General features: G+C 45.6%; 1 protein-coding gene across 2 annotated transcripts; it reads right to left on the bottom strand.

Annotated features, from left to right (window-relative positions):
* Window positions 1–1,103: 1,103 nt before the first annotated feature.
* ZER1 (zyg-11 related cell cycle regulator) lies at window positions 1,104–23,061 on the bottom strand. 2 transcript variants are annotated; one of them, XM_020965469.2, is made up of 16 exons: window positions 22,847–23,054; window positions 16,178–16,440; window positions 15,171–15,321; window positions 13,407–13,843; window positions 12,842–13,018; window positions 11,970–12,084; window positions 11,507–11,653; window positions 10,706–10,879; window positions 9,257–9,472; window positions 8,788–8,829; window positions 8,425–8,544; window positions 6,915–7,030; window positions 6,586–6,774; window positions 5,956–6,053; window positions 4,939–5,041; window positions 1,104–3,258 (listed from the first exon to the last, which is right to left on the bottom strand). In XM_020965469.2, exons 2-16 carry the CDS (start codon window positions 16,333–16,335, stop codon window positions 3,201–3,203), a joined length of 2,301 nt encoding a protein of 766 aa, XP_020821128.1. In that variant the 5' UTR covers window positions 16,336–16,440; window positions 22,847–23,054; the 3' UTR covers window positions 1,104–3,200. The 2 variants fall into 2 exon arrangements, with proteins under 2 accessions (XP_020821128.1, XP_020821129.1); XM_020965470.2 differs by lacking the exon at window positions 9,257–9,472 and having other exon boundaries at window positions 22,847–23,061.
* Window positions 23,062–23,644: the final 583 nt, after the last annotated feature.

The raw sequence follows: 23,644 nt of genomic DNA, 5'->3' as shown, positions 1-23,644 counted from the left end.
AAAAATACCCGCCCCCCGCGCGTGGCCACACTCCCCGGCCTCGCCTCCAGTCGGCCCCACCCCCGGAACTTAATCGCCCTAAAGGAAGATGGCCCCGAGCCTGAGCCTATCTATCTTCCCCGGGGTGGGCGATCTTGCACTGGGGTCCTTTCCTTATCCTGGCAGCAGCTGGTGCCTACCGGCACCCCTTCAATTACCTCGATTTTAGTATACATTAACGCACACCCACACACGTAGTCTCTTCAATCAGAATGTAAGCTACTTAAGGGCAGAGGCTGTTTAATTTTTGTCTTTGAACCCCCAATCCCGGGCACATGACAATGGATCCTAAATATTATGTTTGTTGTTTGAATGAATCTGCCTATTTGATAGGCGGGACAGGAGGGTCCACCTCCCCTCCTCCGTGCGCGTGTGTGCGCGTGTTTCATTCCCGGTCCTCTTAACTTTCCAGTAGCTGAGCCCTACAGACAACTGATAAATGAAGATATCATACCCCACCTGCACCAAGTCTCTGTGATTACTTCAGAAAGGGGGCTGAGAGCACTATCACCAACTTCCAACCCTAGCCTTGGCTAGCTACAGGGAACTAGACTTGTGATTTCACCGGTATAGGCGAGGAAACTGCTTCTACTGATGTAAATCAACACCTTCTCTGCAATTTAGGTAGAGTTGCCTAGAGCACAAGTGACTTGTCCACGGTGTCAGAGACAGTGAAGTGTCAGAGGTGAAACCTGAACCCAAGTCTTCCTGGCTTGTTTAATAAGCAGAAATGTGGTTTACTGTCACTGTACTCAGGCCCCACAAGCTTGATTCTATCTTCTAGGGGTTACCAGACACAAAGATTGGGGCCATAAACCCTAGTTATACAGACCCCAGAATCATTGTGTGAAGAAGTGTGGTACTGCTACTTTTCCTTGATAGGAATGAGGTCTCTCAAATAGTCCAATCAAGTGATCCTAGCCCTCCTTACTCATGCAATTATTAATGAAGTGAAAATGGATGAATTAATAATAGGGGCAAGTAACCTCTATTCCTGTACTGTTATCTGGCTCTGAGGTCCATGAGTCCCATCCTTCCCCAATAAAGACTCTTGACACCCCCTCCACTTTGCACAAAAATGTATTTCTGTGACATCCCAAGTACAGACGCTTACACAGGACCTGGGTGCTCATTCAAAGCAATAGGCTGTGCCGAGGTCCTCATAGCAGGGACAGTCCAGGTGAGGGGTGATGGAGGGGGGGAGAGGTAGGGTTTGCTCTGTGGGGAAATTACCTAGTCCTTGGTGGGTGGTCTGGCAGATGGCTCAAACTCAGCCCTACTACCAGGATGGAAAATTCAGAGTTCACCCAACACAGGCTCACCCTTGTTAGGAGCTGAGTGTGAGAAAACCAAGAAGAAAAGAGATATTTCAATTCTACCTACACCATCCTGTTTCATACAGAGATAAACACTCAGGGAGAAAGCTAATAGGAGGGACTGGGAAGGAGGAAGAGGAGAAAAGATTTTCTGAGCGGTTGGCTTCTAAACACATCTCATTGATAAACCCCCCCCCCCCCCCCAATCTGTCCAAACTTAAAACAATTCAAAATTACACCAAAAAAAAATTGAGAGGATTTGGAACAAAATATTTAAAAATACATACACGTCTCACACTGTCCAAAACAAAGCACAGAGGTTCCAAAGGAAAAGTCAGAGATTACAATGCCCCATGGTACTGCCTGCTCCCACTGGGACGGGTTAGGCTGTACCACTGAAAAGTGTCTGTTGTGCTGGTCAGGAGAAATGTCTGTTGCCACAGTGTTGGCCTGGGGGGAGCTGCCCCAACTCTTGATGTAGTTTCTAATGCAAATCTGAGTGGGGAAAAGGTACGCTGGGGTTGAGGGCTCTATCTTGGCGAGCTCTCACTTCCAGCTGTCCCCAGGTCTCCTCCAGCTACTCTGAGTCATTCCTCCAGGCTTTCAGCCGCTGCAGGGAAGCAGTGACAGGGCTGTCAGCTGCCAAGGGTTAGTTGGGTTGGGGGGGAACAGGGAAGCATGGTGAGCTCAGCTATCCGGGGAGGAATGCCTGAGACAGGCAAGCACTTGAGTAGTTCCAGGGACTTGGAGGCAGGCATCTTAAGCATGTGCATCTGCTGGCATGGCGGAGGAATCTGTCCCTACTCTATCTTCTTTGGGAGGAAGATATCCTTCACTCCCCTTTTATTTGAAGAGGAGGGAGGCCTGGGCCATGGCAGGAAAGGGAGAAGAAGGGAAGTAGCTTAATGCCACCTTAGCAGCATGGCTTCAGAGTGGTGGTATATATCTGCGGCTTGCAAAAATCAATGCAAAAACATCACCATGGAGAATAGCGAACAGGGTACTTACTAGTTTCTCCAAAGGGGTAAGGGTTATTCTGAGCTTACAAAGGCTAAAGACCTCTGTCCATTATGAGTCTCCTAATCAACACTGTCTGTGCCTTGGCACTGTGAATGGCTCTGTGCCTTGCTTCTAACAGTCAACAGCCAAAGACCCTGGGCTTTCTAGGACCTCTTCAGGGTTTGTTCTAAGACTCTTTGTGTTCTTTTACTGCTAAGGCTCAAACCCCACCAGCCTAGCTTCCACCAGGCTTAACTGAGAGCCTAGCCTAGGCTCCTAGTCATCCCAGGGATCTGGTGCAGGGGACCAGGGATGGGCTGATGCCTTGAACATCAGAAGAGGGACAGAGGAAATAATAAAAGAAGAGACCTGAAAAGTCACAATTTTCCAAGCTTTGAGCCAATGGGTAGTTGGTGGGGAAAAGGGAATGGATATTAGAGGCTCTCTGTGGGCTTAAAAAGGCCAAAGAATGTTGCAAGGACTTGGGGAGGGGGAGGTTTCTTTTGTTTTTATACAGAAATCATACACACAAAACTTCAATTCACACTTCCTAACAAAAAATTATATATATATATATATATATATATACGTATATATATATATATATATGTATATATATATATATAATATATATGTATATATATATAATATATATATCTTACTAATGTTAAGGAAAAGCACTGGTTGTGCAAAAGTTCCCCCAGTGCACCTTCATCTCATTGGGGTCCCACACGCACGGGATGGGGGCCTTCCGACAGCCAAGCTGGTGAGAATTCCTCCCTAGATGCAGTAATTTAGAGAGAAGTTGGGACCTGTGCGGGCCAGAATCGGGAGGGCCCATTGCTTCTATCTGGATGTGTCCATGTTCTCCTCCTTAAAGTTACTGCAGTGCTCTATCACCTTCCTGAGGATGACACAAGGAGAAGGGGAGGTATGATTTAGTTGCAGGGCTTAGAAAAAGGAGGCTTTCAAGGTCCCATGAACGAGCACCAGGTGCTAGGATTATAGATCTCCTATTTCCCAGGTGGACCAAGATGTATGCCTAGATGCACTAGGCAGCCAGCAATATCAGACTGATGGCCTTAGGCCATGGACAGCTGTTCTCAATACCCATAGGACCATTACTACTAAATGTTATGGCCAGATAGGCATTTGATTAGTCTTGTGATCCAATGATCCTTGAGTCATTCTTATTCATTCATCCACAACCTACTTCTTTTTCCCTCTACTTGGCAACCAAACACTGACTTGTATCACTCAGTGTTTCTTCCAATTCCGCTCACTCTGCTGTCCCATTCAGCCTTCTCATCTGGTCAGTATCAGGATGATGACTGATATTCAATGCCCGAATTCCTTGTCTACTGTTCCTCTGGCCAGTGTCGTTCCCTATTTGTCCAATTCTTGCTCACATCTATCATTCTTTTCCATCTAGAACAGTCAATGCTGCTTTAGCACCAGAGGAGAAAGAGCTGAATAGGGATCTCACTTGTCCCTTTACGGGAGGAAAGAATGTCTGCTGTGAGACAGGACATGTAGAAGAATGTCTTTTCTGAAACAACTATCAAGATTCAAGTGCCTAAACTAGTGCTAAGTTTAATAGGTTTTTTTTTTCCTTGTCTGGATCTGTGATTTCATCCACACAGAAAGTTCTGGGTGAGAAACTTCTACCAATGTAGATCAGCAACTTCACTGCAACTGGGCTCTTAGAGAGCTGCCTGGGGTTGCTGAGGGTTTAAGTGACTTTCTCAGAAGTCATGCAGCCAGAATGTCAGGGGTGGGAATTAAACCCAGGTCTTGGGCTCTAAGGCAAGCTCAGCTCTCCATCCACTCCAACCCTGGACTAAAGGGAGCTACTTCTAAGGAATACAGAAAGGGCAAGTTCCATATCTGGCACAGGCACAGGTGACCTTTAGAGTCTCTCTATATGTGCCGGCCATTTAAAAAACCAGAGCTGAAGTGATTTTAGGGATTGTTGGTTAACATCTGAGGTACTGGTCTGAGTATTCCTTTTATGAAATTAACTCTGAAATGTTACATAGTTTCATATTTATAAATTCACTCCAACTCTTTTCTGTCTTAATTCTTATAATTTGTTTTTAGAGATCATACTGTACCTGTTCTTTGCTCTGTAAGTCTTACAACAGCCTTTGGCCAAGAACAATAAAAAAATTCTAATCTAGTGCCAACACCCAGAGATGACAAAATAGAATAGAGACCAGGGGGAAACAAGATAACTTGGCTTAAAAAAGTGAAAGCAATCCCCTATCTCCACATAGAGTATAGCAGCACAGCCATACCTTTCTGGTTTTTGGCAAACCTACAATCTCCGTCCTTCCAGAGGCATCCAATGTGATGTGGCTGTCCATTACCCAGCTCATCCTCCCATTATCCAGTTTAGTTCTCCTGGTTCTAATCCTACCTGTCAATGTCCTCTGCTGCCTGGGGTCCCAAGGATATGAATTTTACCCACCCAAAGTTGTGAATTTCTACACTGTCCTATCACCAAAGAACTCCTGTATATCCCAATTCTACAAAATCACAGTTGCGTGCAGTGAAGTATTAAAACATCTCCTTTGTTTCCTACCGGGCCATTTCTTTGGTCTCCTGTCGGGCAGAAGCCATTTTGATCATGTCCCTCAGAAGCGGCATGCCTCCTTCTTTGATCAGCAGAGGGCAGTACTTGTCCGCTGTGTGGAGAGAGGGAGGCCACAAGTCAAAGGTAATTGGACAAGATTTTATAAAGTGCCCACAGAATAAAGGGTCTTTTATTCAGGCACTATTAAGTAATACAAAGATCTACAAGAGTCCTTGGCCTCCAAGAGCTTATAGTCTGGGAGCTATAATAACAATAACTCATATTTAATTAGTATTTTATATACACGATTTCATTTTTAGCCACAAGATTATTATATCCTATGAAGTAGGTGATACAGGCAGACAGATCAGGATAGGTCTCTTGACCCAGAAACTTAGCCTTGCTCATACATGCTTTCTTTTACCCAAAAGAGAGATAGCGGAGACCTGGCAAGACAGAAAAGCAGATCTAGCATAGAAGGTGGGCCTGCCGAGTCAAAAGACTGCAAGTACTAAGGCTTTAGTGCCTCCTGGGACCTATCTTTCCTAGAATGATTTATTAGCATGACTCAGGCCAATGTAATGGTCCTATTTTGGGAGCTGAGATCAATAGAAGGACCCAATTCTCTTAGGTTGGTTTTAGGGTAAGCACTGTCTTCTTTGGTTCTGGCCCCATGTACTGACAGTCATAACTGAGGGCTGTCAACAAAGCAGAACTATGACTTTGTAATTTGGTGGAGAACCAAGGGGGTTTTGGAAATAACTTCAAGTTCCTGTGCTAATTGCAATAAGTATGAGATAATGGCTATGTCCCCTATTTTCACGTCCCCCAAACATCCAGTTTGCAGCATTATAATCACTGGTGTAAATTACTCTTAAGATGCATGTCTTGTTTGCCCTAGCTCAATTCTAGGTGTCCTAAAGACAAAGACTATGGCTATAATTTGTGATTATCTCTCCTCAGAGTCTCCTCCCAAGCTCTTGGACAAAATGGGTCTATCTGAATATCAGATGAGCTGGTACTTACGATAGACTGACACAAGGTTGTACAAAGCCCAGGTTGCCCAGTGCTGGCTGACAGGGGATATACCCTGGGGAAGTAGGCGAAGAATTGGCTCAAATGACCTGAAAAGAGAAAATACTGTGACCTCTGCTATTTTTAAAGTAGCTCTCCTTGTGTTTATATATGTTTTGGAGAGTTCCAAAGTGTCAGGTAGAAAAGGAAGAGGATCAGCTATTCACAGCAATGGCTCAGGGAAAGGCAGCATTCAACTGGGCTGCCAAAAATGTATATTCAATGTCTTGGGTTCAAACTAACCCACTGCGGTGAGCTGATTAAATGAGATGAAAACAAATGCAACACGAAATGCAGTTAGATTCAAGTAAAAACGAAGTGTCTATGAATTTGCAAAATAGTGGTGGGTCTACTCAATTTTTGTGGTCTAGGAAGGAGAACCTAGAGATAAGAGGGGAACTAAATGGCTCTCCCTGTCTTGGGATTCAGTGATCTAAGGTAAAGAATAAGTACAGGGAACTGAATAAATTCTTTCTAACCGTTTCACTAGGAGAGACAGACCATGTACTTCTTTCCCCCCAGTTTACTGTAAGTCCTAAACTACTAAAATGAGAAGACCTCCTCCCTCTTCCCCAAAATTACCTGTAATTGATGTTTCTCCGGGAGTTGATATCCCAGCTCTGGATGGCTGCCCACATTCTTTCTACTACTTCTTCCCGCTGAGGTTCACAGATTCCCCAGGCTTCTGGGCCATCAAACATAATGTGGGAAAGGACACCGCAGGCATTGTAGGACACTTCAATTCCATCTGCCTTACTCTCCAGCAGGTTGCTAACAGGGAGAGAACAGGCAGGGGATGGAAGGGGTTAAGGTTTTGGCTAACATAACTGGAATCCTGGACTAGGAACTAGGTCTGATTCAGTGTGGTCACTAGTCCTGAAATGAGGGGGCCAAATTCTAGAAGCACTAACCTGAAGACGGTGATGAACTGCGAAGTCATTAGTTGGGGCCGCAGTTCCTTCACCTCTGCAACATTCCCCAGGAGTCCTAGCATATTCCGGTGTAGTTCCTGTTTCTCTGGGAACTCCTGGGAAAATGGGAAACGATGGAGAGGCACATATAAGGGAATGGGCGAGGAGGGATGAGGAGGCTTGGTGGCAGTCATTAAACAAAGGTTTCCCCTTGGGTATGGAAAACTCTTAAGTTTACAGGAATTCCTTGTCCCTGATTAGAAATTAGGGAAAAACCCTATGCTGGTTCAGAGCAGAGCAGATTCCACAGGGGTGTTCCTACAATATACTTGCTCATTTCTAGGTCTGTTCCCTTTCTCATCCCATTCCCTCTGTCCAAAGTATATCTTCAGGGTCTGAGTCAAATGTTTCTTTTGAGCTTCTCCAAATATGCCAGCTCTCATTGATCCTCCCTTTTGTGACCCTTTATGGCAAAGAAATTAGCACTGCATAACTCAATACTCAATTATTCAAAGTCTCGCAGCATTTTATGTGTTTCTTGTGCATGAGTCATATTTTCACAATTAGACTCACGTTCTTTTTGAGGGTAGGGACTATAAGACTGTATTATCTCTCTCTTGTGTCCCCCACAGGCCCAAGCGGTATAGAGCATACCACAGGTAATCATTAGGGACAGATTAGAAAAGCTGATTCTCTTCAGCCTAGAAAGGTGAATGCTAAGAGGAAACATGACAGAGGTCTACAGAGACAGAAACAGCATGGCAAGGGGCAAACATGGAATATTCTCTAAATACTAGAATGAAAAGGCCTCCTTTGAAACTAGAGCAAGATAAGTTATTTCTCACAATGGGCAGTAAGTCTACGGAATTCATAACACCAAGACACCAGAAATATAAATGGATCTGAAAAGAGTCTGGACAATAATGAAAGACTTCTGAACTCTGAAGTGACCAACTGAGACTTCAGAAGTGATGATAAAGCAAGCCTCTTGGCTTTTCTTCAGAGGCACTGCAATACTGAATGAGGCATATATTTTCAGATATGGCCTAGGTGTTCATTTATTTGTTCAATTTCATTTCTTTGTTACAAGGGAATGTTTGGCAGGAAATGGTAGGATTCAATGGGAAGTGATCAGAATGTTAAAAAAATTTGGTCACATTTTCTAAAGGGCAGAGCCAGGACATAAATACTAAGAGAAATTGGGATAGACCTAACCTTTGAACTTGACATCAGGGAGAGCAACTCTGCCTACCAAGGACAAATCCCCACAGGGGGAATGATGATGACATCATCCCTAAGTGGGATGGACTCAATGCAGGCATCCCAGTGTCTCTACGTAATAACTGTTTCTTGACTGGTTGAATGGGTAAGTGGGATCTAGGAATAGAAGGATGGAATTACAACACCAAGACCCCAATTCCCATGTAGTCTCAAAGAGTGAATAATGCCCGAGTGATGATGTTTGCTGGTCCCAGCCTGGCTCATCTAGGCCTGCCTAAGCAGCACTCACCTTCAGGCACTCCAAGAAGAGCTTCATGCCACTGTAGTTAAGGAACATCTCACAGTTGTCTGGTGTCTCATCTGTGATATTCCACAGAGCACTCCAGGAGAACTCCATCACCTGATCGCACTGTGGGGGGAAACATTGGCTAAGTCTCTGCTATTTCCCAGGGATAAAGTATACCTAGATTCCCGGGACAGGAGGAGTAGAGGCTACTGATACCCAACTACAGTACAGGAGAGATGCCATTTAAAAGCCATCATGGCACTGCCCTGTGAGGAGTTCTGAGGAGGGATTGATCCCACCCAAGGAACAAACCATTTCCATTTGTTGAAGGGAAGAAGAGCTGATAGTTATTATGTAAGAACTTACTGTTTTGTCCATTAGCTTTTTCTGAATCAACTTCAGCATGGTCTGTAGGAAGAGAAAATGAATTACTAAGTAAGTATTCTATCATGACCCTAAAAATTCTAAAGCTGGAAGGGATCTCTTTGGCTATTTAGTCTGTTGTTGTTTCCCTTTAAACCAACCCAAGCATGCACGTACCAAGTCTATATTGAAGGCACTTTAACGGAAGAAGCTCCTCAAACTACCTTTGGTCATCCATTCCAATACTTACCAAATGTTCATAATTAGGACATCTTTTTCATTATCTAAGCTAAATGACATGCTGCAACCTATTCTTTTCCCAAAACACTTTTCCTTGCCCTCAACCAAAGGCAGGAAGAAGTACAAGTTAGATATTGGGGAGAGAATTCATGTAGTCCAGGGAAGTTTCTCATTGGCAGAAAAGAATCTGCATCAAGAAGGTTGGGTTGTCAACCCCAGGAATTTCACGCACCATGACAAAACCCATCTTGCCCACAGCCTCCTTGTGGTCATTGTCCACCTGGCAGACAAGGGCATTGCAGAGGTGCACAGCAATTCGCTGGATTGACTCATCCTGTCGAGTGGGGTTGAGGATGCTGAGCAAGAGTTCATTGACCCTCCGGTACTGGAACTCCAGCTCCTCTGGGATGCTGAAGTTGCAGAGTGTCAGGCAGCAGTTCCGCTGAACCTGGGGAGGGTGGACCGGAAAGTGGTGCTCAGTCATGTTCCATCACCCTGACTCTTTTTCTATCCCTCCCATTCCCCTAACTCCAATTCCTCCATGAAGACTTCCCAGACTAACCCGATTTGTCACCCCTATCTCAGACACATACATAGATCAATCAATCACAAATTAATCAAGTCTTTCTCAAGCTCCAGCTAGATGCTAGGGGCAAAAGAAAGATGTCCCTGCCCCTTAAGGAGCTCAGTCTAGCTATGAAACATAACATCACAAAAGAATGTTAAAAATTAGGTGCTAAACTATGTAGTGTTGACTCTAAGAAGGAGAGAGAACTGTGGCCTGGGATGGTTGGAGAAGTTTTCCTGGAAGATGAGGGAGTTGAGCACTCAGGTAGAGGGTGGTTGGAGGGCAATCCAGGTAGGGAATAAGCTTGAATAAAGATCAGAAGAGGGACTAAGAGGGAACCATAGGTGCCAAGGATAGTGAATAGATTCACCTGAGTCAAGGGAAAGATGTAATGAAATAGAGAAGGAAGGATTGATAGGTGAGGCCAGATCAGTCATAACAACAATAATACATAGGGGGTCCGGAGGCTAAGGCAAACGGAGGGGATATAATAGGCAACACAATTCCTTAGGTTCTTAGGAAAAGGGTAAAACGGCAGAAATGAAAAAGAGTTCCTGGCTTCAAGGAAAATATAAATTCTATTAGCATATATGACATGTAAACAGCTAAGTAAATAAAAGTTCACAAATAAAAAGGGAGTGGGACAGCCAGAGGGAGAGACAGGAAAGAGCTGCAGAGGAGGTAGCACCTTGGCAGAATCAGTAGAAGATATCTGAAAGCAGGAACTGTCTTTCATTTTGTCTTATCCTTATTAGCACAGTTCCTTGGAAGTGTAGGTGCTCTGCTGAAGGAAGCTCAAGATTCTTAAAGGCAGAGGTAAGGGAGGAAAGGCAGTCTATCCAAACAGATGGAAACCAGCTACCCAATGCTAAGCTCAGGGAGTCTCCAGCAGACCAGTCTGCTGGAGCTCTCTGAATAGCTGTTACAAGTCACCTTCTTGTTGTTTAATGTTCTTATGTAAGTATCATGTATTTCTGCCTCATCTTCCCCTTTAAACTGGAAGTTCCTTTTGTTCAGGATAGCACAAGATGTCACGTAGAGAGGACTCAATTCATGTCAACCGCCTTCTCCCCCAACCCTGGCAGATATATAGCTAAAGATAGGGGTTCTCACCGTCACCTCCTGGTAGGATTCCATGCCATTGAGTACCACTTGGATGACTTGCCGGCGGAGCTTGACGCTCTGCTCAGGGCGGTACTCTGAGTTGGTCAGGTAGAAAAGTGCGGCACTGCCTGTCACCTGGATATTTTTGTCATATTTGTGGCACTTGAGGGCAGTAATGACCAGCTGTTCAGGGAGAAGGAGGAGAGAGCCAGGGATAGGAGATCCCATCTTAGTTAAGTAGGTGCTTTTGAGCCAGGAGCAAACTGTCCTGGGGACCCGCCCTGTAAGCAGGCCTCCCTTCTCCCTTCACTTCAACTGTTATATGGCAACTATGTGCAAGGGACTGGGATGTAATGAACACCGAGAAGCTTGAGGGGAAAAGGCAGTTTTGGGAAACAAGCAGCCTGGGGTGGGGATGGAGTTGGGAAGCAGACATCTTGGTTGTTGGTCCTACAGGATGACCATGTCTTAGTTGCAACTCCTTGTTGCCCTATTCCAGGGCCAGCTCTACTCAGATGCTGGCTGAATCCTGATGAATCTCCCCCACCCCATGAGATGACAGACAGTCCCAGGACCTCCTTCCCAATTTCAGTCCAGAGAGAAACCAAGAGTATTCCAGACTTCTTCTGGGACCAAGACAGAGAAGACTTTGCAAAGCACAGGATCCTTTCCAATAAAATAGTTGCAGGAGGACACTAGGATTGCTGTGAGAGAACAATGTGGACTAGGGGTAGGGAAGCTCTGCAGTAGAGGAAGCTACTGGGGAACACTGGGGATGGGGAGGGACTCTGGGCTGAGAGGTGGGCTGACCTGCAGGGCTCGGAGTAACTGATTGCAACGCTCTATTCGGGCGATGTCAAAGAGAAGGTTGATGGCTCGAGAGGTAATTTCTGGCCGATGCTCTGTGTAAGCCTCGATGGCATTTAGCACCTGTTCCTCATTCTTGTCACCACTCACCTGGCGGCACGTATGGGAAGATGAAAAGAGGGATTTAGTTCAGTGATCTGCCCAGAGAACAAAGCAGAGAGAATCACAGGGGCCTGCATTAACTGAATCCCCAGATCTTAGGATCTCCTACTTATTCTAGCCTCGATGAGACAGCTCCTTTACACTTGAGCTTCCTATTTTAGGAGAGTAGCCCTTACTTTTTCTGGAAACTCAGGGTCTCCTGCCAAACCTGCTGTCCCCAAGGTGAAGTACTAGAGATTAGGGGAAAATTAGGAGGGATCCCTTCCAAAATCAGAAACTGCCTTGACTTCTCTTAGACTCTTACCTTGTAGGCTGGAATGTGTGTCAGACGGCACAAGGAAGTCTCAAAAAGCCCAAGGAATTGCAGGGGCCGCTTCAGGGCCCGGAAGGGGGTGATGCTGCTCTTACAAGGCTCGACACTGGGGAAAGATGCCACCGGGGCGGGGGTCAGTCGCTGCAGCCCCTAAGGGGACATGCAGATTCTTGCCTCATAGCAAGAAAGGATCACTCTAGGTCCTACTCAAACAAAGAAGCTGAATACAGATTGTGCATAGTGTGGCAGTACTAACCCATCTCCTTAGTACCCTGGGTGTTTAAATGAGCTACAAGGGAGTGTGAGGCAGGGAAGGTTGGGAATCTGCTACATTTTCTAGTCTTTTTGTTTTTGGTGAGGCAATTGGGGTTAAGTGACTTGCCCAAGGTCACACAGCCAGTGTCAAGTGTCTAGTCTGAGACCAGATTTGAACTCAAGTCCTCCTGCCTCCAGGGCCGGTGCTCTATCCAGTGCACCATCTAGTTGCCCCTTCTATAGTCTTTTAAGGAGCAGAGAGAACAGGTATATCCTGACCTCTTAGAAACGCTGCCCAGTGACCTGGGAATTTACTCAAACTATTTCATGGAGGATGTTCCACCCAAATCAAAGCATTAAGTTTCCTATGGCTGAGGGGAAGTAAATAATCAAAGCTGTTTTCCAGTAGGTGATCACTGGACATTGAAAGACTCAGAAGACCAGGGGTCAGGAAAATGAAATCTAATATTCTATCCTGAGTGAATCCTGGACCTGGACAAAGACTTTCTTCAATTAACACCATGGCTTGATACAGCCCAAAAGGAGGCCATCCCTCAAGGAAAATGGATTGGGAATACTTTATTTAGTCCAGCCTGTCCAGTTCCTACCTGGTCTGCCCGGCTTCCTCATCCATCTTAGAGATGCTGCAGTTTTCTAGCATCATGTGGCCAGAGATGTCCAGTGACACCAGATTTCCCAGCTTCTGAACAAAAAGGCTCAGTACCTTCCTTGTCAGCTTGAACTTATAGTAGCTGGAGAGGCGGTCTCTAGAGATGTCCAAGTGCCTGGAGGACAACAGGTAGTCCAGGAGGTCAGAGGCTGGTCTGCTTGGGTGCATGATACCCCTTGATCTAGACCATTCTGGGAACAAACCTGCTGGGACTTGGATATGCTCCAGGATAACCAGGTTCAGCTGTATGTCTGAGATGGAGGGGAGAAGTTCCTCCGAAGGGAGCACTTGCCCTCAACCTGGGGCCTGGAGACCAGAGAACTATAGCTATCTCTAAAACAGTCCCTAGTTCCAAAGAAGACTCAGAGTCCCTAAATTATCAGTGCCCCGAGGCAACTTTAGGTCACAAGGAAGGTCCTTTTTTTGGGTTCCCAGAAAGTTGTTTTTCTGTCCTAGGGGATGTGGGTGAAGGGGAGAATGAGAGGAGGAGAAAAAAGGCTCACCGGAGCTTGTGAAGCTGAACAATGACACGGATATGCTCATCAGACAGGTCCATGTTGTAGAGAACTAGGGACACCAAACTATCCTTCCACTGAGTCAGGAAGGCAACATCACTGGTCTGGATGCCTGAAAGGTCCAGGGCAGCCAGGGATCGAAGAGGTCGAAGAAGAGACTCCACAGGAATCCCCTCAGTCATTCGGCCAAGGTTGAGGAACCGAAGGCGGCTAAAGCCCTCAAAGGTGAAGTCCTTAACCAGTACCTGGCAGGTGGGGTTGACCACACACTCATCTTCACAGCCCCCAGGGTTCTCCTCTTCATAAAAGATGTTCCTGCATCCAAAGAGGCTCAGGGAAACCAAGGTGGGGCTAAAACTACACAGTGTCTGCAGACTTTTGGCAGTCAGCTTCTCACAGTTGGTCAGGTATAATTCAACCAGATCCTAAGAAAGCCAGGGAGATGTGTGAGAATTATAATTACTCCTCATCCTCCCCCTTTCCATCTGGTATCAGTAAACAGTGGGATGGAATAGGCATCAAAAGCCTGCATTCAGATCTCAGATTGGTCACTTGTTGGAGGACCCTGAGGAAGTAATTTCATACTTCTTGAGCATCACAGTTTCCTCACTGATAAAACTAGAGAGTCATACTTGCTCTGCCCATTGTGAGGCTCAAATGAGATAAAAGATGTGAGAGTCCTTCAAAAAAAAATCAAGTGTTGGGGCAGCTAGGTAGCACAGTGGCCTTGGAGTCAGGAGGACCTGAGTTCAAATGTGACCTCAGACACTTGACACTTAATAGCTGTGTGACCCTGGGCAAGTCATTTAACCCCAACTTCCTCACCAAAAATAAATAAATAAAATTAAAAATCAAATTAAAAATCAAATATTATACTCAAATATGTATTGTTACTATTATCAAGTACACAAGATAGAAGAGGCAAGACAGACATGGACTTTCAGAAACCTCTCCTGCTCATGGCTAATATGAAAATATATATTACATAAATGTCACATGTAATTGATATCAAATTGTTTGCTTTCTGAGGGAGGGAGGGAGAGAATTTGGAAGAGAAATGTTTAAAAATGAAAATAACTTTTACATGTAACTGGGAAATATTTAATAAAATAAATAAAAATATATTAAATCTTAGGGGAAAAAAAACAACTATCTTGCCATATGTATTATTTCTCCAATTAGACTAAGAACAGAGTTAGCATCTAATGTTGCCCTCCACTCCCACTCCCCCATCTCCCACCCTACCATACCCTGCCCAAAGCATCTACTGGGCTGAATCTAACCTGGTTGGATTGATGTTAACATCAGTAATGTAACCATGGAACCTTCAGTTCAAGAATCTATTTATGGTAAGGGTCCCAGGAGGTTATCTGCCCTGACATCAACTTCATAAGGTAAGGGTTGGGCCCCAAACACCCCCAATTCCCCTTAATAAATACTCTGTTAAGGAGACATGATCCACTGATTTAGACAAGCCTCTGATGATCCTATTTTTATTTTCAGAGTATGCTACCAGAGGTAATGTGTTCCAAATTTGATAGCCCCTTATATAAAATAAGATTTCCTTTCTCTAAAATTATTCCAGTTATCATCCCTTACCCCCCCCAATAGGCTCATTTTTGCTTTAAAATTCCAGGATGTGGTAAACAAAATCTAATACTTCTTACATCCCAATTCTCTTCATGAGTTTATTTGGAGATTCTGCCTGTTCAATCCACTCATTCCCTCTCTATAGGCCTCCTACCAGCCTACCTGCTTTCGAATGGCTTCCAGGTCCTGGTCCTGCACCAAGTCCTCTCGAAGGTGGATACGAGTGAGTCGGGTGCTTCGGGGATCTGAGAAGAGGCTGAAGAAACTCTCGTGGGGCTCAAAATTACAGTCAGCATTGACTAGCTCCACATACCTGAGGAAGAGGGATGGCTCAGCTCTGAAGTTAAGAGATGGAATAAGGGGAGCATCTTGTACTTGGAATGCCTTCATAGCTCCTCTCTGTCAATCCAAATCCTAACCCTCTCTTTCAAGACCTAGTTCAAGTCTCATCTCTTCCGGAAGGGCTGCGTCCTGATCTGCCAAATGGGAGAAACAACTTCTGCCCTGTCTACAGCCTTGGATTGTTATGAAGATGAAATATAATGATAGGTATGAATGTACTTTGTAAACTATAAAGTATATAAATACAGGGTGTTATTATTGCCATTTCATGATAGTATAACTGAATCCTTGTTTTTTTGGTTTGGTTTTGTTTTTTTTGGCAAGGCAATAGGATTAAGTGACTTGCCCAAGATCACGCAGCTAATACGTGTTAAGTGTCTGAGACTGGATTTGAACTCAGATCTTCCTGACTCCACGGCTGGTGCTCTATCCACTGTGCCACCTGCTGCCCCTGACTCCTCGGTTTTCATGCAGCATATGTATCCTTCACTGTAACTTCACTACATCTTAGTAGACGGTCTTCATGGAGATGTTGTGGCTGAAAAATTGTGATCAACCTGGAAATAAGCCACTCCATACTTAGGCTGGCCAGTCTTCAGATGAAAGACTTACAATCCATGACCAAGACCATAGCAGGAGGTACTAGGTTCCTCCTGGTACTCATCTAAAAAAAGGTGGTAGATTGGAGTGCCCAGGAGTTTTCATCTGGGATCCTGAATACTTTCATTCATCCCACAATCATCTATACATATATGTATTTACTTACCACAAACACACCCCCATATACACATATATCTTCCCCCTACCTCCACTAACCCTTGACCTACTCATTGACAAGCCGGTCACAGATCTCACTGGGTAGGAAGACATCTGGGTGCAGCCGCAAGGTCTCGTTGTCCAGTAGGTAACCTAAAGTCCCCTCTAGATTTCGGAGGCAGAAGTCTGTGCAGAGTGCCATCAGGGACTCAGGGCTGTCCGATGCCATCCTGGGGCTGGGGCACAGGCGTATGGCTTGAGCCGAGGATGCCCCGAGGATGATAGAGAGTCCTGTCCTGGTGGTAGTCACAGAGACATTTGAGGTAGTGACAGCCTGGCAACAAGGAAAACAAGGAGGTGAGCAACAGCTCTGGGGTGCTCCAACTGAAACAGCTTCCTCTACCGGCTTAGGGGGTCCCTTTGGCAAACATGGACACAACAAACACAACTGATCAAAGATCAGGCTCCTTTCTGGAGCCTAGGCAAAGGATCTTAAAGCATTTAACAGCAATAGTCCCTCGTTGCCTTAGAATTAGGGCCAAGCTAAGAATCTGGGCTTGTGATGAAGTCCTTCAACAGGAATAAGGTGAGCCACCAACACACATACTTCATTTCAGTCTTGACAACTGCATTCTTATGTCATTCATTGAGATAGACTTTCTTGCACCCACAATTCCCACCTACTTCCACACTAAGGTCATTTTAGGACACTGAAAAGTGGTGTCAGGCTATTCCCTAAGTTTTCAATAGTAGAAAACACGATCCGTAATACTAAGGGGGGGGCAGGGCTGCTCTGTTCTCTCTGGGTTAGAGGTTGCTTTCTTGAGTGGCCCAGTTCTTAACTGCCAGATGTATGAGAGAACTCATAAGCAGTACATTCTCATCCCAGGACCCTGTTCTTTCCCAGCTCCCTCTGCATCCTTTCCCCTCTTATTTGGAAGCTTGATGGTTAGTTGTCATCACCAAAACTGAAAGCTAGAAAGGGGTCTGAGTGGGCTGGGAGAGTTAGAAAAGACCAGGATGATCTTTGTCTGGCTTGTCAACAAATAGGTAAGGGGCTTTTGGGGCAAGATGTACACGAACGGGATATGTTTGTGGTATGGGGCTGATGAGTACATACGTGTGCAGATGAGTGTAGATAAACGAAAGGTATACAGGAGCCCAGCTAAGAACTAGGGATGCTGATCTATCATACTTTTTAGATGATTACTAGGAGGTACCTAGTACCTCCTATCCTCCTGGTCATGCATTCTAAGCCTTTCATCTGAAGACTGGTCAATCTAAGTATGGAGAGGCTCCTTTCCAAGTTGGTTATGAGGTGATAAACTGTTTGAGTGACTGGAAAATAGAATCTCTGCTATGCCCCCTCCACCATTTACCAATTAAAAAAATTTTTTAAATCGGACGAGAGCGGATATTTCTTTTCTGGAGAATAATGCCTTCTCCACCCACCAGACCCTAAGTCCCTTGGGCTGGAGGCCTCACCATCCTAAATTCTGCTCTTGGATATCCTTGGAAGTGTTCAGCTGTTCTTCCTATTCCCCCCTTTGCTTTTTGACATGGTATGCCGGCCTGTTTGGCCTGATTCAATTCCTCCACCCCTACTCCATGTACCCTTTCTCTGGCACCTGCTGGCCTTGGCAGAGGAGGGCTATCTCAGGCTCCCACTGCCAGGGCTGTTCCAAGGAATCAGATCCCTTGGGGATTCCTGCCTCAGGAAGCAAGACTTGGCTACTCCCTTCTGCTTCACCTTCTGGCAGTTTTAGACAGAGGGGGGTTTGTGCAGCCCTGGGCACGGGGCCTGTGCTCCCAGTAGCCTTGTGTACCTCATATAATAAGTCTATTGTGCCAACTGTCCCTCTGGCTACGTGACACCCTCAGGGGATGGTACAGTAAACAGGATGCTTGGGTATGGCCTTACTTTGCCAATATTAACTGTTCTCCCACAAAATATCCAGTGGTGCTTTAGTGCCATTGTCCTCAGGCTTGGGAGGAGCAAAGGGGGAAGGCTAGCAGAGAAGCACCTCTTTGCTCGGATGGATGAAATCCAAACTTCTCTGCCTAGCATTTCAGGTTTCCAGAATACTCACTGCTACCCAACATGACCTTTTGTTCCAATTATGCCAGTCTACTCACTATCCACTGAACACTATGTGCAATCCTGCCCCCACGGCTAGGTCCATGCAGATTCCTCATTTGGATCTACATAATACCAGTCCTTCAAGATCCAGGTCAATTTGCAAAGTTTTTCTTAGGCCTTCTCTGACTACTCTAAAACTACACGGATCTGCAGCTTTTTATAATTCCTGAAGTACCTGGCACTAAACACACACTGCTCCGAATTATCAAAGAACTATTTCATGTCTTGTCTCTCTAACTAGAGTAAACTGTGATCCAGAGAAAGGGGACCATATCTTACATTTTTCTTCTATTTTAACCCTGTGATTAACATAGTGTTAGAAACAGAGTCAGAGTTCATGCATTCACCAAACTATATTCAGGGCATTGTGCTAGTCGCTAGGGATAAAGAGCAAACTGACACTGAACCTTCCATTCTACTACAGGACAGACACGATGTGAACACAGATAAATATGATAGAAAGCAGGAAGTGACAGAGGCAAAGGAGATCCCAAAATGCTCTTTAAAAATTTGAGGAGAGTGCAGTGGATAGAGCTCCAGCCTTGGAGTCAGGAGGACCTGAGTTCAAGTCTGGTCTCAGACACTTGACACTTACTAGCTGTGTGACCCTGGGCAAGTCACTTAACCCTGATTGCCTCACCAAAAAAGAAAAAAAAAATTGAGGAGAAAGTGAACCCTTTCAGCCGGGAGGATAAAGGCTTAATGATTAGGGATTCAAGACCAAGTGCTGCCCCCTCCTCTGCATTTCAGGGACCAAGAAAACTGCCTGCCTGTGGTGGCTTGTGCATAGTAACCAACTTAGGTACTTAGTTCCCAGGTCATCAGAGGATTCTGCCTGGCACCAAGACATACCAAGGAGACTGTACTACCTGCTGACCCATTCCTTTGGCCATGCCGATCTAGATGACTGGGAATAGGGAGGGCTGAGAGGAGAGTTGTTCCCGTCTTGGCACTAAGCTGTCCTCAGGCAGTGAACCCCAGGGAAAAAGAATGTTTTCAACAATTGTGCCACTTGTGTGGAAATGTGGCAGTCTGCAAGATCCCCTTACCCCCTTTTCCTGTCCCCAGTGTTCTGTCTGAATCTGGGCAGGACTCCATCACATGTCATGGCCAATCAAGAAATCTAGCAACAGATGATAGCCCCCCCCCCAAATTATGACAGATCACTGAGGAGTAATAATCTTTTGTGTTTCTCTAGTCCCCCAGGGACTAGAGATAATGGCTATTTGATGAGGGTTGTGGGAGTGAATGGAAAGGAGACAGGTCCGAAGAAGGAAGGCGACTTGCCCATAGCTGGTAGTAGAAGCACACTTAGGTCTCCAGATTCAATTCAATTCAATTCCAAAGGGAAGCTGAATTTTTCTTGATGAAGACAGGAAGGGCAAGGCCTTAGAGCAGCTTTGGCACTGTGAAATATTAACCAAGACACTCGGGGGAAAATCAAAACAAATGTCCTATTTATAGAGCCTGGAAGCTCTCCAGAACTAAAAGAATAACAGAATCAAATTGGTCCAACCCATAGGAGGACAGAAGGTGTAATCGGCCCAGAGAGTTTGGTTAGATCAGAGAGCAAGAGGTCAGAGTGTAAGTCTCCAGATATTCCAATGATTCTCTTGGCACCTAGGAAGCTATCTGACTCCCAGGAGTTAGGGAACACTTTGGCCTGGGCATCATACTAGAAATTAGGAGACTAAATGAGAATGAAATGAAATGAGAATAACTAAACCCATGATGTTAAGATTTAGAACTGAGAATGACTTGAAAGAAATGTTGGGATATTGGGGTAGAAATCAAGGAGAAAAGGATGGGAACATTAGCATGTGGCTGTTGGCACAACCCAAAGGAAGTAAAGGCTGTGTACCAGAATGGGATTCAGAATGCCTAGGGTCTATCCTTGGCTCTGCTACTCTTTTGTCATCAAATATGCGCAAAAACAGGAACCTTCTATGTGGGTCTCATTTTCTTCTTTCTGGACAACAGGCCTCTCTTGGGTTCCTTTGAATCCCTACACCACTTTTTGTCCATTTCATTATTTTGGCACTTAACACAGACTGCCTTATATTATTACTTAATTTATCTCATCTTTTCAGTTAGGCTATAAGTTCCTAGAAGACATTCATCTGTATCTCTCCCATAGCTCCTTGTACAATGCCTTGAATAAAATAAATGCTTGATAAATACATTCTAATTAGTCAGTTGTGGGTAGAGGAGACTTGAAGCTATAAAGTCCTAGGCCAATATCCATCTTTATTATTATTGAGAGCAATGTAAACGAACCACATATAGAAGGCTAGCACCCAGCCTAGATGAGTAATCAAGGGTCTTGAAAGGTTTTGTGTGCTCCCTGCTTTCCGGTATTGAACCAGGGGGTGAATAGAGAACTCTTACTGCCTTTTTATTCTATTTATTTATAGGTAAGACAATAGGTGAGAGTCCCAGCAAAGACGATCTCAAAGCTTGGAGAAGACACTGATATAACTACTTCTGAGATCTGACACTGTAAGAGAGACAGCTGGATTCTAGTCCTAGCTCACTATTAAAATTACTACATAGTCACATAGAAGTCAAACACTTTGAATGAACCTCAGATTCCCAGGTATAAATAAAGAATAATAATCCATATCTTGACTACATCAAAGGATTATTGTGAAGTTCTAGTGAAATGTAAAAATGCTTTGAAAACTCCACATAGTCCTGTATTATATAGTAGGTTTGGGGGATTGGGAACCCAAGGAGGAGATATATATATATATATATATGTATATGTATGTATGTATATATATATTTAAGCCACGATGCAAAAATATGAGTTTGGAAAACTTAATACCTCATGGTCAGTAGCCTGAAGGAGCTGACCCAGTGCTCCTTGGATTTGATGACCACTGATCTTTCAAGCCCATGTCAAAGGTCATTCAACTTAGAATTTACTTACCTACTGGGTTCTACGAACCTGCCATAGTCATCCAGGCTGTCCAATAATGGCTAATATATAGTATTTTAAAGTGTGCAAAAGCCCTTTACAAATATTATCTCAGCTCATCCTCACAACAACTCTGTAATGTAGGTGCTATTATTATCCCCATTTACAGATGAGGAAACTGAGGCTTGGAGAGTTAAGTGATCTGCCTAGGATTGTCCAGCTAGTGAGTATCTGGGACAAAACTCAAACTCAAATCTTTCTGACTCCAGGTTCATTAACCTATCCACTGTACCATGAATCTTGCTCCTGCCCCAGCCCCTTAATCCACCACAGCAGCATAATATAGGAGACAAAGAGGGAGTAGGATTGCTCCACCGACACACACGCCTTAGAATTTAGTTTGTGCTTGCAACTTCATTTCTTTTCCAAGGCTATTTTTGATATTTGGTTTTTGTTTTGTTTTTACCAAATTTTACCTGAATTGAAATGTTTCTGGTGTGATTAGTGGCAAGTCTCAGGCAATCCCCACTCCCCTACTCCAAGGAATCAGAGGCATAAACCCAAAGAATAAGAAATGGATAATCCCCAGATTAGGCTCCACCCACAGAGCCTCAGTGAATTTTTGAGACTGAGTAGATCGTTATCGCAAGTTTTCTTTCAAGAATTGGACTGCTAGACTGGTTTCATTTTAAGTTAGTCTACTTCTCTGGCTACTACAAACTCTAACAACCCAAAGTGATGGGGTTCCCTTTGCCAGATATATTCCATTACTTAGAAGCAGCTTTTATTAGGACACCTATAACTTTTGACTTTGGAGGCTTAGCATCACATGGGTCTGGGTGAAGGGAAAGAATTTAAACCTATCATCCATAGTTCTGTCTAGAGTGAAGAAAAGATAAAAGTTCGAACTTTTAAATTACAAAACGGCACAAATACACTAGCAATATCCCATTTAGCCATTTCATTGGGGGTGGAGGTGGGAGGGTGAGGGCCAGGGAAGATTTCACAGCCAATTCTAAAGTGAAGTGGGCATTCCTATCCCTGCCTTTATGGACAAAAGGATGCAGCCCTTTCCAGCCCCATTCCACTAGGTAGGTGGGAATGTGGAGAAAATAGAGAGACAAAGGGAAATTTTGGGGAAGAAATTTTGCACCGACGGAGTGGGGACGTGTGTGTATGGCGAAGGGGGGCCGGGGAACCAGGCTGAGGACGGATTTCTACCTTGGGTGGAGCTGACCCCGGGAGAAAGTCTGGGCGGAGGTGGGGAGAAGTCGCCCTGGAGCGGCGGCTTCCTTAGCAGCCTCGGGTAGAAGGCGGAGGGAAGCAAGGGGGATAGGGGATCGGACCTGGGGATGGAGGAACGGATTAAGGATGGCGGCTCTCAGATCCAATAGGGATAGCGGGGGAAGCAGCGAGTCTTGCACCAGGAGGCAGGGAATCCACTAGATCCGGTGGGCGCACGAGGGATGGGGGGGTGGAGGAGAGAAAAATCTAGTGGGTCCCAGACTAAGGACCCTCCACGACTTATCGGATAGGGCCGGCGCTTAGGGAAGGGGAGAGAGAGGTTGTCCCGGCGCATCGCCGGGTGCTTCCCAGGATCCACTAGAGGCGGGGGAGGCAGGACCCAGTGGATCTCGGAGCCCGAAGAGCCGAGGCAGGAGGGGGGGATCCCGCACTCACCTTCTCCCGGCTGTCGGCGGCGCGTCGGTCCCCTCGGTGCTGGGGCGGGGCGAAAGCCGGCCCGCCCGCCCGCTGCTGGCTGTGGGCTCCGGGCCCCGAGCCCGTCCTCCCGGATCCGATCCCAGCTCTTCCGTCCGCCTCTCGGTCCCTCCGACTCAAGCTCAGCCGCCGCCGCCGCCACCGCCGCCGCCACCGCCGCCGCCGCCACCGCCGCTGTCAACAAACCCGGAGTCCGTCACTTCCGGGGCCGCCCCTTAGCAACCACGAACGGGTTCCCTTGCTCCGAAGTCCGGCGGGCAACGGTGGGAGCCGAGGGACGGTTCTGCTGTCGACGTGGGGCCGCTTCTTTTACCGGCTCTCCCACTTTTTAACTCTCTTCGCCACATTTCTCGCTGCCACTCTCCTCCCCTGCCCCCCCCCTTTTCTAGCCTCTTTGTTCCAGTGAGATGGCCAGACATATTCGACCCCACTCCTCATCCTTTCCAAGCCAGGACTTTCTCTAAGATCAAGTGGCCCCTTCCCTCTGCACCACAATTGCTGGAAGTGGGGAGGAGAGCACAGACTGGGGCCTCTTTGCATAGAACAAAGACTCTGCAAGAAGGCAGTCTCAGAGGCTCCACCCAGACAAAGCCTTCCACCCTCCAGTGCAAAAATAAAAGTATTTATTTATAATTCACATAGCGCTCAAAACCACTTTGCAAATGTCATCTCATTTTATCCTCACTACAACTCTGGGAGGCAGGTGATTTATTACCCCCATTTTACAGATGAAGAAACGGAGGCAGTCAGGGGTTAGGT

Source organism: Phascolarctos cinereus, unplaced genomic scaffold (assembly GCF_003287225.1).
Source record: "Phascolarctos cinereus isolate Bilbo 61053 unplaced genomic scaffold, phaCin_HiC Scaffold_2;HRSCAF=192, whole genome shotgun sequence".
Taxonomy (NCBI): Eukaryota; Metazoa; Chordata; class Mammalia; order Diprotodontia; family Phascolarctidae; genus Phascolarctos; species Phascolarctos cinereus.
Note: the sequence above shows the minus strand (reverse complement) of the source record. Positions and strands in the feature narration are given on the sequence as shown.

Bases quoted from the DNA above. Each gene is read 5' to 3' on its own strand.
- ZER1 (XM_020965469.2), bottom strand. From the start codon at position 16,335: ATGGCATCGGACAGCCCTGAGTCCCTGATGGCACTCTGCACAGACTTC. The intron at 13,019-13,406 runs GTGAGCCTTTTT...GTTGTCCTCCAG, and splicing joins GTTCAGCTTCACAAGCTCCG to GCACTTGGACATCTCTAGAG. The intron at 6,054-6,585 runs GTAATTTTGGGG...TTCTCTTTTCAG, and splicing joins CGGAGAAACATCAATTACAG to GTCATTTGAGCCAATTCTTC.